We start from the raw sequence: 17,597 nt of genomic DNA, 5'->3' as shown, positions 1-17,597 counted from the left end.
CTTTTCTACCTTAGCTAAAAAATTGTCATTGTGATGTTTTTCATGTGTAATAGATAATTTCATATTGGATTGGATTAAATTAAAAAAATAATATTGAACAATGAAATAAAAAAAATAAACCAAGAAAAAATATTAATTTTTTTTTAAACTTATGACCCGTGTCATTAGACCAAAAATACCAAAAATAAAAAAAACTATGAAATTCAATTCTCAACAAATCAAACATTAAATGACGAAACTAAGAAAAAAAAAATTTCATTTGCACAAAGGATCTAGAAAAAATTATAATTGAAAGAATGAAAATCAAAATCAAAATAAAACGTAAATTCGAGGGAAACAATTTTTTTTTATTGGAGAGTTAAATTAAAAAAATAACATTAACAAAAGAAAAAAAATTAAAAAATTAGGGATCAAATTGAAAAAAAATACACCATAAACTTTGATTGAATAATAAAATTTTAAACTAAATTTTTTTTAAGAAAATAACTAAAAAAAATCAAAAAAATAAAGACCAAATTGAAAAAATAATATATGATAAATTGTAATTAAAGAACTAAATCGAAAACAAATAAATTTTTTATAAAATAATCGAAAATAAAAATTATAAGTAAAAAAAAATAAAAACTAAAATAAAAATACTAAAAACAAATAAAACCAATATATGTTTTTTAAAAATAAAATAAAATAAACATCACCACCAACAAACTATTCATCCATCGTTGTCATGCGCTCCACGAGAAGAACATGATAAAAAGACAGGTTTATTCACTGGAAGGCACGGCAAGCGCCTCCCATACACAGTAAAGAGCACGCGCGAACCACAATCCCATACACAGCCAAAATCTCATAGTCTGTTATTCTTTTGCGACTTGAAGGAATCAACTTGTGATTTTTCTTATTTGTCAAGAAAAGAAACGACAGGGAATGCAAAATTGTATATTCTATAGTTCATTGACGACGTGATTCCTCAAAAACGACAACAAGAAGCCTCGCGCATGTCATGGGGCCAATCGTAACCACCCTTGGATTGTAATAACTTTTTTTTTTTTTTTTTTTTCAAGAATACAGCCCCACATTGAAGAAGACTAAAAATTCTTTTTTTCCCCTCTATGTTTTCATTTTCGAGGTGCTGTTGACTTATGATTTTTTATTCCAGTTTTTCAGAAAAAATCTTACAAGAAATAGGAAATTAAAGAAAATATGTTTATTAATAAAAAAAATAAAATTTATTTTCTTGAAATCACATATTCTCTGAATCTTTATTTTGTTTTTCAAAAAATTAAAAAAAATCAAAGTAGTTGTTCTTCCATTTTTTTTTCTTATAAAAGTCAATGATTTGTGATGACGAGGGGATTCGAACCTGGCATGTAGCCCTATCAATACTTTGGTTTACTAGATGCTTTATTTTTCTATTATTTTTAATTAAGTGAAATAAAACACTTGTTTTTTTTTTTAATATATATATACAGACTACATTCAATTATCCAAGCCTGAAATAAATATATAAATCAATGATAATTTTGTCCCAGGTCCTGGATACGGAACTCGCCGCTAAATATGTCAGGAGAGTGCAGTTATGTTAACATAATGAATGGCTCAACCGATATAGCTCTAATCCGAATGATTTTCTTCCTTGGTTTGAAAAAAACACCATATTCTTGCCTGTGTTGCCGAAAATACAATCCTCCTTCGAGACCCTTATCCTTGTACTGGTTCCTGTAAATACAATCCTTCTTCGAGACCCTTATCCTTGTACTGGTTCCTGTACCTGAAAAATTAATGCATGAGAAATTCTAGACGGCTTCTAGATTTATGTGATTCCAGGCCTTGTTTCGAGTCTGGAAAATTACAATAAAATACCGTCAGTCTCAAGCTTAAGCATCGTTATATTTGATGACCTGTTTTTGCATGGTTTTTCGTAGTTATGGCTGTTGCATCTAGGCGCTTCGAATCAGAAGAACGGACAGTAGTAGGCTACAGATTGCAATTCTTTTGATAAAACCATGTCCCATAATGGTGAAAGGAAGGATAAGACAGAATTCACTTTTAATGAGATAGAATATAAAACTATAAATTATGCGTTTATAGTAATGATAATATATGATTTATAAGGAAAGGCGCGGCTAAAAAAGCAACAGAATTATGAGTTCCCTGATAAATAAAACGCTCCGATGCGTGCTGTGAGCAGGCCCGAAATCCCAGAAATGAAGCAGATGGTGCCAAAGACAGCCCACGCTTTCAGCAAACTTAGAATAAATTAAACTCTCGACATTTTATGTTAATATAACTAATAAATCAAAGTCGATCAAAAACACTTGAACTGTCGTAGGTGGGGATACAACGCTTGTTGCCGTGCTTTTGGAAAAAAAAATCAATATTTTTTGTTTTAAATTACTTTTTATTATATGCTTACATGGTTCCAATGTAACGTGCTAAAAATAAATTGTAAAAAATATTAATTTAGTATAATTCTAAGTAAAAAACAAAATAGCGGGCGGGCATATTCGATTCCACAACCGCAGTTACAACAAGACAAGCAGCCTCAAAAAAACGTAGCACTATAAAAAAAAACAAACATTTTTCCATCTTATAATCCAAAATACATTTTCATAATATCTCTCAATGTGTGCACTGACTCAAATATGTACAATGAAGGCTACTGTTTCCAGTAAGGGGAATATATGATTAATTTAATCTGGCTTTCACACTGGCATCATTATGGCCACTAATATATAGCGTGGTGTAATCAGAAGGCAAAAGGGTGTGCTCCACAGCAACAAGACTCCTCCTTTCTCAATCCTTTTCTTTTTGTGCAAGAGCAATGGATGTTGCAACTTCAATTCTTCCAGCTTTTCAAGCGATGCCCTATGCCACTCCTGCTGCCGTGGGTGGCCTGGTCTTTGCAGTGTTCTTCATCAACAAGTTCATCTCCAATCAAAAGAAAGGAAACCCCAACCTCCTTCCTTTACCAGGTACGCGTTTCTCTCTTCCAGAAACAAGAAATCAAAATGGGGTTTCTCATTTCTGATAATGATTTAAAATGGATGCAGTGGTGCCAGGATGGCCAGTCATAGGGAATTTGCTGCAACTGAAGGAGAAGAAACCACACAAGACGTTCTTAAGGTGGGCTGAGGCTTATGGGCCAATCTATTCCATAAAGACCGGTGCTTCTACTGTGATTGTTCTCAATTCAACTGAAGTTGCAAAGGAGGTGTGATTTTCAGCTTTCATTTTCTTCATTTTCAATACTTTTATCTGTGGATTTCATCTACTCCGGTACCAAGCACCAAACCGAACTTTATTCCCTGTCAGAACCAATCCACTTCGCATATAGATATATTGCTGTCGCTTTGTTTAAGGTCCAAACACAAAAACAACAATTGAGGCAGTTTAACCCGGTCCGCATCAATCAAACTCAACCTTCCTTTGCTTATAACTTAGCCTCGCATTCGATGAGTGAAAAGTTAATCTACAGCCCGGAAAATGGGCAGGGGGGTCAAATCTACTTTTTTGTGTGCCGATATTTTTAAAGTGCGTGTCTGAGTTTGAGAGCAATTCTGGAAAATTATTACTAAAAAATATATTAAAATATTTTTTTTATTTTTTAAAAAAATTATTTTTAATCTACCGTATTAAAACGATAAAATATAAAAAAATTATTTTTTTTAAGATATAAAAAATATAATTTTAACCGGATTCCAAACACCACAAAAGTCTAATCATCATCAATAACTATTAAAAATGTTTTTTTTTTAAAAAAAAACTTGAAATTCTTTTAGTTTTTTTTATTTTAAATTAATTTTTAAATTATTACATATTATTTTGATATTTTAATATTAAAAATAAATTTTAAAAAAATAATTTTATTTTAATGTATTTCTATTAAATATCTTAAAAAATAATTGCTAATATAATATTAAACGGTTCTATTATGATTTCAGATAACTATGAAGAAAAGCCCATAAACTTTAGCCCCCAGCCCAAACTTTGGTCTTGGTCTGACTATCCACACCGAATTGCGAATTTTGTTCGACTTTTTCAGATCAATTGCAAACTTTACAGTTGCTAATTTACTTTCAAACATGTGTTTTGAAAAATTATACGATGATCAAAAAATAAAAATAAAAATAAAACTAACAACTGAGTCACAAGCAAATAGGATACTTAAGTTCTACTGGTTGCTATAACCAGTAACTTCATGAATATTTCAGGCCATGGTGACTAGATATTCGTCCATATCAACAAGAAAACTATCAAAGGCCTTGGAAGTTCTTACAGATAATAAATCTATGGTTGCAACAAGTGATTATGGCGACTTTCACAAGATGGTGAAGCGGTATTTACTTACAAATGTACTCGGAGCTGGTGCTCAGGTTGGCCACCTTGACAGATAATATCTCCATGTATTTTCGCGCCTGCTCATTTTATTTTTCTGTAAAAATAATAGTTGATAATTATTATTATCCATTTGATTTTCAGAGACGACACCGGGGTCACAGGGATACCTTGGTAGAAAATGTTTCAAGTCAATTGCTTGATCATATAAAGACCAATCCTCAATTACAAGCTGTGGATTTCAGGGAAATATTTGAGTCTGAACTTTTTGGATTGTCAATGAAAGAAGTGAGTTCTTTATTATCTTGTCTCGGTAGATTATCCAAGTATAAACGAGGCTAGTATTCCAACTGCGTGTGAAACTATAAAATCTAGTCTATGAATTGAGAAAATGCAATGAATTTTTCAGGCTTTAGGAAAAGATATGGAATCTCTATATGTAGATGAACTTCAGGCCACTTTATCAAGAGAGGAGATTTTCAATGTTCTGGTGCTTGATCCTATGGAGGGTGCAATTGATGTTGACTGGAGAGATTTCTTTCCATATTTGAGATGGATTCCTAATAAGGGTTTTGAAATGAAAATCGAGCGAATGAATTTTCGCAGGCAATCGGTGATGAATGCCCTTGTGCAGGAGCAGAAGAAACGAATTGCATCTGGAGAGGTAACCTTTGATTTCCTTCAGGTGCAAATTTCTTTCAGAATTTCACAGTTTTGTTAACTTTTTTTTTACATGTGGAACAGGAAATAAATTGTTATATTGACTACTTATTATCGGAAGGCAAAACTACACTTACGGAGAAGCAAATTGGTATGCTGGTTTGGGAGACAATTATTGAGACATCAGATACAACTATGGTCACTACAGAATGGGCCATGTATGAACTAGCGAAGAACCCAAAATGCCAGGTTGTCTCAATCACTAATTTGCACATTTCATCTGCGGACACTTGTTTGTTAAACCTTGTAATGACTCTCTCTTGAAACGACAGGATCGGCTCTATCATGAAATCCAAAATGTCTGTGGGTCTGAGAAGCTTAAAGAGGAACACCTGTCCCAACTGCCATACTTAAATGCTGTTTTCCATGAAACTATTAGAAAGTACAGTCCTGCTCCTATTATACCTTTGAGATATGCTCATGAAGATACACAGATAGGGGGCTACTATGTTCCAGCTGGAAGTGAGGTTGGTCAGTTTGTCCAAGAGACTTTATTCCTTTCTATGAACTCTGGTTTACAAAATTAACTTAACATGTTCCATGCAGATCGCTATTAACATTTATGGATGTAACATGGACAAGAAGCGTTGGGAAAACCCTGAAGAGTGGAAGCCTGAGAGATTCCTTGACGGCAAATATGATCCCATGGACTTGCACAAGACAATGGCATTTGGAGCAGGAAAGAGGTCATGCGCAGGTGCTCTTCAAGCGTCCTTGATAGCATCTGCCACGATTGGCAAGGTAGCACAAGAATTTGAATGGAGACTTAAAGATGGAGAGGAAGAACATGTTGATACTGTTGGACTCACCACTCGCAAGCTTCAGCCGCTGCATGTCATGATAAAAACAAGAAATGTGTAGGGACTTGGGAGAATTGAAGCCCTTCAGTTCACTCCTTTTTGCTTTATGTGCTAGTGCGTGAAAAATACCTGTGGACTACTTGAAGCGTGTTTGTAACATCTCACAATCGTTGGCGTATCCTATAATGCTAGTAAGAATAAAAAGATCTCTTTTTTCATTTTCTTTTTAATGTAGCTTGTGGAGCTGAATGTAACATCATATGACGATGCAGTAAAATATTTTGCTTCTAAACATGCTGCTGTGGGTTATGTTCTTCATCACTTACACAATTTTGTTTCCTGCAAAGCGAAGCTGTGTTTTCTCAGTTACTACCGTTTCTACTCGTATAGCACGTGGTTATTTTATTGTATATTTATTATGGCGATAGATAATCCCGACACTCACGAATGCTTGGGTATGCAGTTGAAACTGTATTTTTTTAAAATTTAATTATTTTTTTATATTAAAAATTATATTTTTATATTTTCAGATCATTTTAATGTGCTAATTTTAATAACAATTTTTTAAAAATAAAATAAAATATCATTTTAAAATATTTCTAAATAAAAAATACTTTAAATCACAGCCACTACCAAACACGGCTTACCCCCTTATAATAATAGCAACCAAATCAGCTTTGTAAACCAAAAAAAAAAAAAAGAAGAAGATGACATGACAGTTTAACTCTGGAATCTGGATTAAGGCTAATCACTCACCCCAAAGCCCAAAGGAGTTTCGTTTCTTACCGGCCTAATGGCCCACTTGAAGAATCACTCCCTCTTTCAGAATTTCCGGCCAATGCATCCACTTAGGCATCGATACGATTGAACAAGAAATTTACGGCCCTAAAATTATCACCTTAGCCAATCGCATAATATGTTATGTTTAAACTGTTGATTCAGAAGTGCTAATCTATTACATAATAATAGTAGAAATTGTTGGGTGAGTTAAAAAGTTTTTTAGTTATTTTTTATTTTTTTTAAGTAAAGGCCCTCGGAGGTTTTGGCATATGAAGTAGACTGAGAGGACCAGTGTAGAAATTTGAGATGTAATATAGAACTTTTAAGCGTTTACAAATTTCACTCAAAGCGTATTCCTATGATGGCGCAGGTGAGCAGAGCAAACAAAAACGCATTTAGAATATAGATGTACTTAAATCATATGCATTACACTTGTGATATGACCATGCTTTTAAATCACGATTTTGATAGTATCACTTCATGTATGTTTGATATTGTCATAGTTTTTGCAATTATAATTTTAAAAAATATATAAATTATAGTTTTTTCTTAATCAATATTCAAAATAAAATTTTCAATGGAACCATGCAAAACTATATAGTTGTTTTTGTTAACTAAAATTGAATTTGTAATTGCAAAACGCAACCCAACTACAAAAACAAATAGATCAAAAGTTAAGTTGAAAGGGTATAGAATTGAATGATGCATTGCTCACACAATGTGATTTCTACCTAGTGCTCTGAATGTCAAAGTGAAGAAATTCAATCAAGCGTGGGTAAATGATGAGAGTAACTATGACTTTCTTAAAGTAGCCAAATGCCTCGTCATATCAAAATTTAAGTTGATAGAGTGGAGATTTGAATGATGCATCGTGGGCACGATAATCGTGCTTGCCCTAACGACCGAGTATAGGTCGCATTCTTTAGCGCTATCTATTTTCAGGGCTAGTTGATTCGATAAGTGAGTTGTTATACACTACTTAGCATATTTTAATTTTCATGACCACCGTTCTGCTATCTTAATCGACAAAGGCTCGGGGATAGAGGTGGACATGGTCATCTCTGGGTCCAATATAGTTTCATACCATTGCTAAGCAAGGCTATTAGCCTAAGACTCTTGTGTTGGCATTGTCTCTGTTTTACTGAATCCTGCTTCCACTAAATCTAGTACTGAAAATGTAAGTATTTAAGTAATCAAGAGAGGATTCATCACCCTAGATGAATTAGAAAAAATATTTCATCTGTTCTCAAATAGTATTGATTATAAATCCTTGTACAAGGTAGAATGAGATTTGAAAAGAGTTTTAAATCTTTTTCAAAGAATCAATGATCATGGTGTTGAGAATAAACATGATTTGGCAGAGTAGACACCTTTTATGATATAATGTCTAAATTGAAATATTATTGATGAATGAATAATAATTACACTGAAAAACCAGTCACTGAAAGGTTAAATCAAACCACTTATGACTTACCCAATATTGATTGTAAATTTAACCGTTGGTTAAGCCAACGTGCTTTTCTTTTTATATAATAATAGAAAAATTTATTTAAAAAACTCACTCTAGCCAATTAAAGGATGGGCACCATTAAAAGATAAAGTTTTTCATAAAGAAGTACCAAAAAAACCAAAAAAAAAAACCAAACAAAATATATAGATCCTACAACATGGTACCACACAAACATTCAGCGTTGTCTTTTAATATTTATCTAGCTTCGAATGTAGTCAGGATTGATATGAGGATCATCACTTGTATAAGAAAAATAAGATTTAAATTTGTTAACCAAGTAGATAATCAATATTGGAGTGTCATATAAAAGTATAAGTCCAAATCTAGTTTAACATCATAGAAATTAAACCAAATTATTTCTGGTTAACTAGATGTTATAAGAAATACCAAAAGAGAGTAGTTGCAATGCCTTTCTTTGAAACTTGCCTTTAATAATCATTGGTCATTGATGCAGCAACTCATCAAGTGTGTGTAGAACACACCAATTGATCCCCCATCAAAAAAAAAAAAGTTGGTCTATAAATTCAATGCAAATTGATAGTGAATCAACATATAATCTGAGGTTTCTATAACTGTTGTATAAAATAGACAAAAGGACTAATCCAAAGATAAGAGATGGTGACTACATAAAAAAGATTTTGTACACAGTTTATGTTGAATGTCCAACCAAATAAAAGTCTGAATCTTTGGAAGAGCTGCATACTTTCAAACCTGTGTCTGAAAAGAGCATGATCCATTATACTTAATGCTATCAATGAAAGTGTTACAAGATTTCATTGTAAATCTCTCATTTTTCCAAAGAGTTCATACCTTCAAATCTAGTTTAATATGATGAAACTTTACCTCATGAAGAACCTGATGCAATTCCTATTTAATTTCAAAAATTCTTAGAGTTCGCCTCCAGTTGACACTCCACTCCCAATTACCATTTGCCTATGATCCCATTTTTTAGATTGTTGCTATTGGTAAACTTGAAAACTTAAATAATTTTGGAAACATAAATTTCAGAGAAGTCACACCCAACCATTTATCATTTTAAAAATAAAAAGTCAGCTTATTTTCTATCACATAATTACTAATATAGCCTTGTAATGCTTCAAAAAAAAGATCACGAAGCTTAATGAGAGAAACGATTCGTTGTTAGACATAGAATAATTGTTTGCTAAAAATAAGAAGACTATTTTTAAAGTTAGGCTTATATTTTTTACACACAACCTCCAGCCATTTAGCTTTAGGCGTTAAGCTTAGTCTCCACAACCACTTGAATAACATAGCTTAATTTGTTCTTACCCAAAAATGATCCTATTCCCAAACCTCCTCTATTTTGTGCTCTAACAACTACCTTCCAATGCACCTTGCCCATAACAATCGCCTATGAACAGGATTTAAAATTTTATAAATTCCTTTTGGCATCAAGAAAACTGATATAAAATAAAGAGGCAAGGAGTTAAGAACAATCTTAATTAGACAAATTCTTCCAGCAAGGCTAAGCAGTTTTCCTTTCCAGGATGAAATTAAGTCTGTTGCAAAATTTTGCTATAACAGGCTTCCAGGTAAATAGTCTCACTACAAGATTTAACAGTTTTACTGACGGAATTTTTCCGTCGGTGTAAGACACATATTCCATCGGTAATTATATTACCGACGGAAATGACCCGTCGATGAATCGTTCGTTGGTAATGTTTTGTCCGTCGGTAAATCCGTTGGTAATAGAATTACCGATGGATTTACTGACGGAACAGACACGTCGGTAATAATTTTTTTATTACCGACGGAATTACCGAGGGATTTACCGACGGATTTACCGACGGAATTACCGATGGAATTTCCGTCGATAATTCCGTCGGTAATTATTGAAAAACATTTTAAAAAAAAATTCATTTTATAAACTTATAAAATAATTAAATTAACATAAATTAACACTGTATAATATATACTCAAAATGCTTGGAAAAAAGAATAAGAAAATCAATTCAAACAAATTTGCAACAAATAAATAAAATAAAAAAATAAATTCAACTAAAAAAATTCATATGAAAAAAATGAAGTTGCAATTGCTAAAAATTTAAAAATCCTATAAATAAATCTACTAAAAATTGATCTCATATGAAAAAAAAAATCTCACAACAACATTTATACAATTATTAAGAACAAAAACAATTAAAAATAAAATAAAGAACAAATATAGTGAAAAAATCATGAAAAAAGAAGAAAAAAGAAAAATCTTACCTTAATGTAGTTGCAAGTGAAGCTAAGGAGAGAAAAAAAATTTCATTAAGCATATTAATTAAAAAAAAACTAAGAGGATAAAAGAAGAAGAAGACATACCCAAGCATGGAGGAAAAGAGAAGGAGATGAGGAGAGAAAAGAAGAGAAAGAAATAGATAAGAAATGATGTGTTTTTACATAAAGTGAAGAAGAAGAAGAAGACATACCTTAATGATGTTTTTTACATATAGTGAAGAAGAAGAAGTAGAAGAACAACAAGAAGAAGAATAATAATAAGAAACGGGTCTGTCTCTTGTGAAATAAGGGCATTCAGGCTTTTTATTGGGACGCTTTACCAACGGATAATTAAATATTAATATTTTTTAATTATTCCGTCGGTAATTCCATCGGTAATATTTAATTTAAATTTTCAATTTCGTAATTTTTTTTCAGAAACCGCCAAAAAATTACCGACGATTTTTCAATCCGTCGGTGATTCCGTCTGTAATATTTAAATGAAAATTTTAAATTAATTGAATTTTTTCAGAAAACCGCCAAATAACACCGACGACTTTTCAATCCGTCGGTGATTTACTCTCTGAAAAATACCGACGGAATATTCCGTCGGTGATTCCCTTTGTAATTAACATGATGAACAGTGTTCACAATTTACCAACAAATGTACCGACGGAATCACCTTCCGTCGGTAATTTCGTTGGTAATTCTGTTGGTAAAAATGACACGTCATCATTTTTTTTTGCTTTGTTTTAATTTTTTTTCCCACGGTAATTCCCTCGGTATATACCGAGGGAATATTTCTGTCGGTAAAATCCCTCGAAAATTTACCTACGGAAATATTCCCTCGGTATTTCCGTTTGTATTTATCAATTTTCTGGCAGTGTCTATTAGGATTAGCTCCCAACAGCATGCATGCCAAGGTACGTATACAACAGGTAAATATGCTTGTCTACAAAATGCAATACTACCTACCACGATATATTACTACGAGAACTAGAGTTTTTTATTTTTCAAAAACCCTAAAAACAATAAATACAGCAAAGCTATTGGTAAACTCAAAATCTAAATTTTATTGACAGATAAAAACTTATTCTAAAACCCTAAAAAAAATAGTATAAATAGCATGCCCAAGTCAACCACAAGCTAAATAGAAAATAAAATAATTCAAAATTCAAAATTAATGCTGGAAACAAAGAGAAAAGATAATTAAGAAAGCCAAGTTTTCGAAACATGAGTTATGATGGAGATTTGGACCCTCAAAGGGTTTAAAAGTAAAACTTTGAAGCAGATTTTGACCTAAAAAACAATCAAGATGACTCTGAGACTCTACCACATCAGAGATATATCTGAATAAGTTTCTCAGATTGATATAATTAGCACCAATTGAATATTTTAATCAAAAGTTATAATCCTTAAAAAAACGATGAACGTTTGCCCTTCCAAATATATATATTTTTTTTTAAAAAAATCCATGTTTGTCAATATAATCCAAAAATTCATTAATTAGATGTCATACCTCATAAATTGTCAAGATACTAGTGCTCTGGCTATCTCCTCAATGGCTTTGGTGGAGCCACTCTTTGGATCCAAAACGACAGCATGGTCAGTAAGTCAAACCGCCCCCACCGGCTATTGATAGGCGTGGATTGCACCCCTTATTTAAATTCTTTTCATATTATTGCAGTATATTATTGCCTTTTTAAAATATTTTTTTAATAAATAAATTAAAATAATATTTCTTAAAATTTTATTTTTAATATTAATATATCAAAATAATTAAAAAATTAAAAAAAAAACATTTTTAAAAAACAAATATAATCATGATAGAGAGATTCCTTGGTGTGCGGCTGTGATTAATATATCCATAAACGCAAACCCATATGTAATTGCGTAGAAAAATACATAAGAAGGTAAATTTGAATAGCCCGAGCAAGTTGCATGGTGACCCAGGTCCATTATTTTTCCTGTCGACCTGACCCCCCCTGAGGGAAAAGACAGTGTATGTACGTGATAAACGAATGCTTTCATTTCAATACATAGCAAAAAAACACGTATATGTGTAAATGAAAAACAATAAAAATTGTATAAATTCAACGAAGCAGGTCCACCAGGTGATTTGAAAGCACTCGGAAATCTGATAGGTTTGAAAACATTAGCTTCCACGTTTCTTCAGTTTCGATCTTTATCCCAAAGAAATCATATCATTTCTGCGAACGTTCCTGATATTTAGTGGGGACTAACAAGACAGCGACCCCCAGCTGGTCTTCGAATTTACATGTCATGAACGGCATTCATTAAATGTTTATTTGTGCGGCTGCGCTGTGTTCTTATTTTAAAAAAAAATTGTTTTGATGTGTTAATAATCTTTATCACAATTTTAAACACGTTTTTCGTCGGAAGTTTGCAGCCTATAGCTTCTCCCGAGAGAGCTTTCGAGGAGTTCGACCATCTGATCAAGCCATAAGCTACTGGATCAAAACTGTTTTCTATGGTGGGTGCAGTAAACTCCACCCTTTATTTCTTCTGACAAAATAATTGCAAACTTTATAATCGTCAGAATAAGAAAATGGGTGAACTAAGAACAGCCACGCAAGATGCTCATCACTGCGATTAAAACAAACTCAAAAGGAAAATTGGATCATGTCGGAATGGATTGCTTCCTTTATTCCAACGAGGACCCATTAATTATGTGTTTGGGCGATCGTCAAAACAAGTATGCAAAGAGAAAACGGTGGCTAACTCTCGGTTTGTATTGTTGAGGTAATTTTGATGGAGACAAGGAAGAGATATATGTTCTTGGACTCAGTCACTTTATTCGGCTCACTGATGCTTACAGACCGGAGGCTCAAGCGGCCACCGTGCTTGGTCACTCAGTGAAATTGTAATGTATGAATTCATACTGTCCTATATGTCAGCTAGCCTGCCCGTCATTTCTATCAAGAAAAGAGCAAAAAAGGTGGCCAGGCTCATGTTACAGAAACAACACAAGCTAAGTTATATATAGTTGGTAGACGTACATCTGTCAGGACTGTGTTATGAGTGCACAAATCAAAAAAGCAGTGGCTCAAAAAAACATTTACCGAAGTTGAAATAAATAATCCATGAAATTGACACATGCGGATACAAAATACGATGCAAATTTGTGTAGAGCACAGTAGATGGAGAAGAGAGAAGGGAAAGCAAGATCGAAGGAGCAGAGATCACGGTAACCGAGAAATCAGGCACGGGGAAAGTGTTAATGATCAGGAGAGAATCTTGATTTGGTACCACGAAATCTGAAGGAAAAGGAGCAGGCAAGCCCGGTTGCTGCTCCCCACGCTGCCCGACATCAATGATGGTTTCGGTCTTCGTTTATTCTAATGTTCTGCACTCTCCCTATCTATCTTCGACAATCACGCCATTCCCAATAGGACATACCACACAACTTCATCGTTTTCGCTGTGTTTACATGTTTTTAAACAAATTGTCTAAGATTTTAAATCAATGATGTCTTAAGAAGATATTTTTTAAAAAAATCCCTTTCAATTATATTATCAAATATACAACAACACTTCACCCGTAACATTTAGTGTTAGTTTCATTTCTTACTTTCTACCTCTTAGTAGAAAAAAAAAATTGGTGGACGGATCTGATCATAACATGAGAAAGCAGAGAGAAGATTGTGGGATGGGTTATGAAATTAATCTATCTATCTATATATATCTTAGGTGTCTTTAGTGGGATTGGAGCTAATGGATAGACAGTTGATTAGGAGCATCACTCTAATAAAACACAATTAAAGAAGAATTGGGACCCCTTTCAAGAATTTAATATGTACTACCAGAGCCCTTCCCTACGCTGGCTCAATCAAGAAATCAAAAGGCAGAGAAGCAATCTTGATTTCTAAATCATAATGATGCCCCGCAATAACCCATTTTCTGCCAAGTAAGATCCCAACACGTCAAAAGAAACACCAAAACCATTCAAAATCTCTCACACCAAATCTCTCACGCCAAAAAAAAAAAAAACTATTATTTAAAAGAAACAGACGACCCACGCGAAATCACGCATCAAGCCGTCAAGAACTTCGTACACTGTGCAGAACCCACCAACTGTAGAATTAAAACCTGGAACATCGGCCCTTACTTAACAAAGAAAAGCCCTCGAGTCTTGAGAACATTTCAAGCATTTCTCTCCTGCAAGAAAAAGAAAAACCACAGAGAGACCAAGAATGCCATCAGAAATAAGCCAGACACACCCAAACGAAGCCCAAAACACCATGGGGACTGCACCCCCACCACCAAAAACGACTGAGCCACTGCCCTGTCCAAGGTGTAACTCCACCATCACCAAGTTTTGCTACTTCAACAACTATAACCTCTCTCAACCTCGCTATTTCTGCAAGTCATGCCGACGTTACTGGACAAAAGGTGGGACCCTCCGTGATGTGCCTGTTGGTGGTGGTTCACGCAAGAACTCCAAGCGCTCTCGCTCATCTTCTAATAATTCTTCACCATCTACCTCATCTTCCAACTCCACTGCCTCAAATCCTGCAACTTTGACTGCTTTTACCGCCATCCATGAGCCCGAATCAATACCCGTGGTTGTATCCTCGACTACAGACTCTGGTGCAGCTGCTGTGAAGACTGAGATGCCAGCGGGCATAAATCTGAATGAGGGGTTGGCTGAAAATGGAAACTTCATCTCGCTTATAAGCTCTAATGATCAACATGGGTTCAATAGTCTTGGCGGGTACGGTTACGGATCAGGATTTGGACTGGGGCCTTGTGAAGTGGGTCTTGGATTTGGTGCAAGAGGGTTTTGGTCCTTTCCTGGAATGGAAAATGTTTCTGTTAATGGTGGAACCATAGGGGGTTGTACTTCTGGGTGCAATACTTGGCAGCTGCAGGGTGATCATGTTGAAGGAGGGGGTAGTCAAGGTGGGTTTGCAGCTGATGGTGAGAATTACTTTGGTTCTTGGCCTGGTCTTGTTATTTCTGCTCCAGCAGAGAAAGGTTTGAACTGATACTGGTTTGATGTCTTGGGGTTCTTTTTTTGTTTTTTTCTTACTGAGCAAGACCGTATAGACTATAGGGTTAAGGTATTGAAGAAGAATCAGTTCAAAGTGTACCTCTTGGGTAGTGCTTTCTTCTTATTAACGGCTTTGTAAAGCTTTTGGGTTCTTTATTGAAGAAAATAGAGAAATTTTTCTTTTTTTAAATCTGAATGCATGAATCTTGGTAGTTAATTATATTTATTATCGTCTGTTATTGATAGTCGTGAATAAGTAACAGAAGTATCTGATCATAACGCATTAAAACTGAGTTTCGGTTTCGAAGAATGTCTGGGCTCTGGTTTTGTCTCGTCTTTCGAGAAATTGGTCAATCAGTTTATCCAAGAAACACCTAACTGGAACCTGTTTCCTGTTTATTGGGTCGCCACCACCATTGAAGTACCAAGTAAAATACACCCGAAATAAGCAATTCATTTTTCCTTTGGCTCTTCGTTTTTTGGTTCCGTCCCCTTATGTTCGTTTTTAATTTTAAGAGGGATAGGTGCTGCATTAGGGTTTTTTATACATGCTATTTTTTTTTTATACACCCGAAATAAGCAATTCATTTTTCCTTTGGCTCTTCGTTTTTTATACATGCTATTTTTTTTTTTGGTTTAAAATCTATATTTAAAAAAAATTTAAAGACATGATAACCAAATATTTATGGAGTTAATTATGTGATGAGCCGTGGATTTTACGAACTATGAGATCCAATATCTTTGTGTTTGACTATGTACTTAGCCTAAGTACATGTGGTTTTGGCAAATTATCAAGCCTAATATCTTTGGGCTCAGACCAGATTTTGAGCTTAAGCACTTATAGGTCCAGCAAGCTGCCAAACCTGACATTTCTAAGCTCACCATCTCACCAAGCCTAAATTGTTGTAAAACCGATGATCTTCCTAAGTATTTTATTGAGCCACAAGACTCAGTTTGTTTTTTCTTGTAACCTTTAACATAAAATATTAAGGTCAATGATACTCATCTTTCTGCACCCCTAGGTGTATAAAAATCTTCAAAAAAAACCTATCATTTATCCTAAATTGATGATGTGTAACCGATATTTATTTCTTTTTAATACATGTGTCAAAGATATTTTCTCGAGTTAATACTATTAGAGTAAGATGACACTTCAACCCCTTCTTTTTAGGAAAAAAAATACGAGACTCATGTGTTATAAAAATTTTATAAATCCTTCAATGAAAAAGGGTTCATAATCTTCATTCTTTACTGAATATTTATTTTCAGAGTCTTTTCCTAAAATATCATTGCTTTCTCTCTCGAAAAGATACTTACTTAAGCATCGGAGAGTCTCCCAATCTACAAAAGAGAACCTTTTGCAGGTATCGACTATCAGTTATCATGGTCTATTATAATAAATCAGATTGTTAGAACCAATAAATTAACTGATTATCCAAGACATAAGCATTACCTATAAGCTACTTGGATTTATTGGAACATCATTAATGACGCCGTCTGTGATGATCACGAGGTTCGTATCAGATCGGTTGACCGATACACTCAATATCGGTAGGTATTTGAGTTGTGTACTCTCCTGCATACCGATCTTTAATAAACTTTATGTTATTCACCTCTATAGTGCTAGGGGTATTATCCTCGGGTGCCTGAGGTAACCTTTTTTTCCCTTAAGGTTCTCTAATAGCATTAGCGGAAGAACTCTTGCAAGTAGAACTACTCTCCCTTTACTGAAGATGTATGCTAAGGTTCCATCCCTTCTAGTTCTGAGGTCTAGTTTGATAGACCCATGTCTTTTGATTTTTTTCTTGGTCTTAGGTTGAAACCTAAACTCTTCTTCAGAGGTAACATTGTCCTTGTTTCCAGGGATAAATTTTATTTAAATCATATTTTTTTCTGGGTCCATTTTTGTTTAGAATAAAAAAGAAAAAGAAGTCTTTAGGAAATACCTAGAATGACAGTTTCTTCATATATTAAAATAAAAGTGGCTTGGAGTTTTTCAACAAAGCTGCTTTTCAAGATTATAGAAATTGAAAGTAATTAGAACCTTAAATAGCAGAATTGTTGAATGGCATAATTAGAACCTTAAGTAGCATTTTCAGAAAGTCCTCCGATGAATTAAAGGAAAATGTGTAATCAATCAGATGGGTTGCTCAAGTCAAAGGTTGGTAAGCATATTGCCGGTTGTCACCTGGAATAAATGATTAGGATTGAATAAGA

General features: G+C 33.8%; 2 protein-coding genes across 2 annotated transcripts; both read left to right on the top strand.

Annotated features, from left to right (window-relative positions):
* Positions 1-2,620: 2,620 nt before the first annotated feature.
* Positions 2,621-6,149, top strand: LOC18096306 (ent-kaurene oxidase, chloroplastic). Its single transcript, XM_006386452.3, has 8 exons — positions 2,621-2,972; positions 3,051-3,211; positions 4,212-4,373; positions 4,480-4,623; positions 4,745-4,999; positions 5,080-5,244; positions 5,328-5,522; positions 5,602-6,149. Exons 1-8 carry the CDS (start codon positions 2,822-2,824, stop codon positions 5,914-5,916), a joined length of 1,548 nt encoding a protein of 515 aa, XP_006386514.3. The 5' UTR covers positions 2,621-2,821; the 3' UTR covers positions 5,917-6,149.
* Positions 6,150-14,357: 8,208 nt separating this feature from the next.
* Positions 14,358-15,570, top strand: LOC7462904 (dof zinc finger protein DOF1.6). The gene has a single exon (XM_006386451.3). It carries the CDS (start codon positions 14,581-14,583, stop codon positions 15,373-15,375), a length of 795 nt encoding a protein of 264 aa, XP_006386513.2. The 5' UTR covers positions 14,358-14,580; the 3' UTR covers positions 15,376-15,570.
* Positions 15,571-17,597: the final 2,027 nt, after the last annotated feature.

This window comes from Populus trichocarpa, chromosome 2 (assembly GCF_000002775.5).
Source record: "Populus trichocarpa isolate Nisqually-1 chromosome 2, P.trichocarpa_v4.1, whole genome shotgun sequence".
NCBI lineage: Eukaryota > Viridiplantae > Streptophyta > Magnoliopsida > Malpighiales > Salicaceae > Populus > Populus trichocarpa.
The sequence above is the reverse complement of the archived record's forward strand: the minus strand, read 5'-3'. Positions and strand labels throughout refer to the sequence as shown.

Coding starts and splice junctions, on each gene's coding strand:
- LOC7462904 (XM_006386451.3), top strand. CDS start 14,581: ATGCCATCAGAAATAAGCCAGACACACCCAAACGAAGCCCAAAACACC.
- LOC18096306 (XM_006386452.3), top strand. CDS start 2,822: ATGGATGTTGCAACTTCAATTCTTCCAGCTTTTCAAGCGATGCCCTAT. Junction 4,374..4,479: donor TACTCGGAGCTGGTGCTCAG/GTTGGCCACCTT, acceptor TTTGATTTTCAG/AGACGACACCGGGGTCACAG. Junction 5,245..5,327: donor CGAAGAACCCAAAATGCCAG/GTTGTCTCAATC, acceptor TTGAAACGACAG/GATCGGCTCTATCATGAAAT.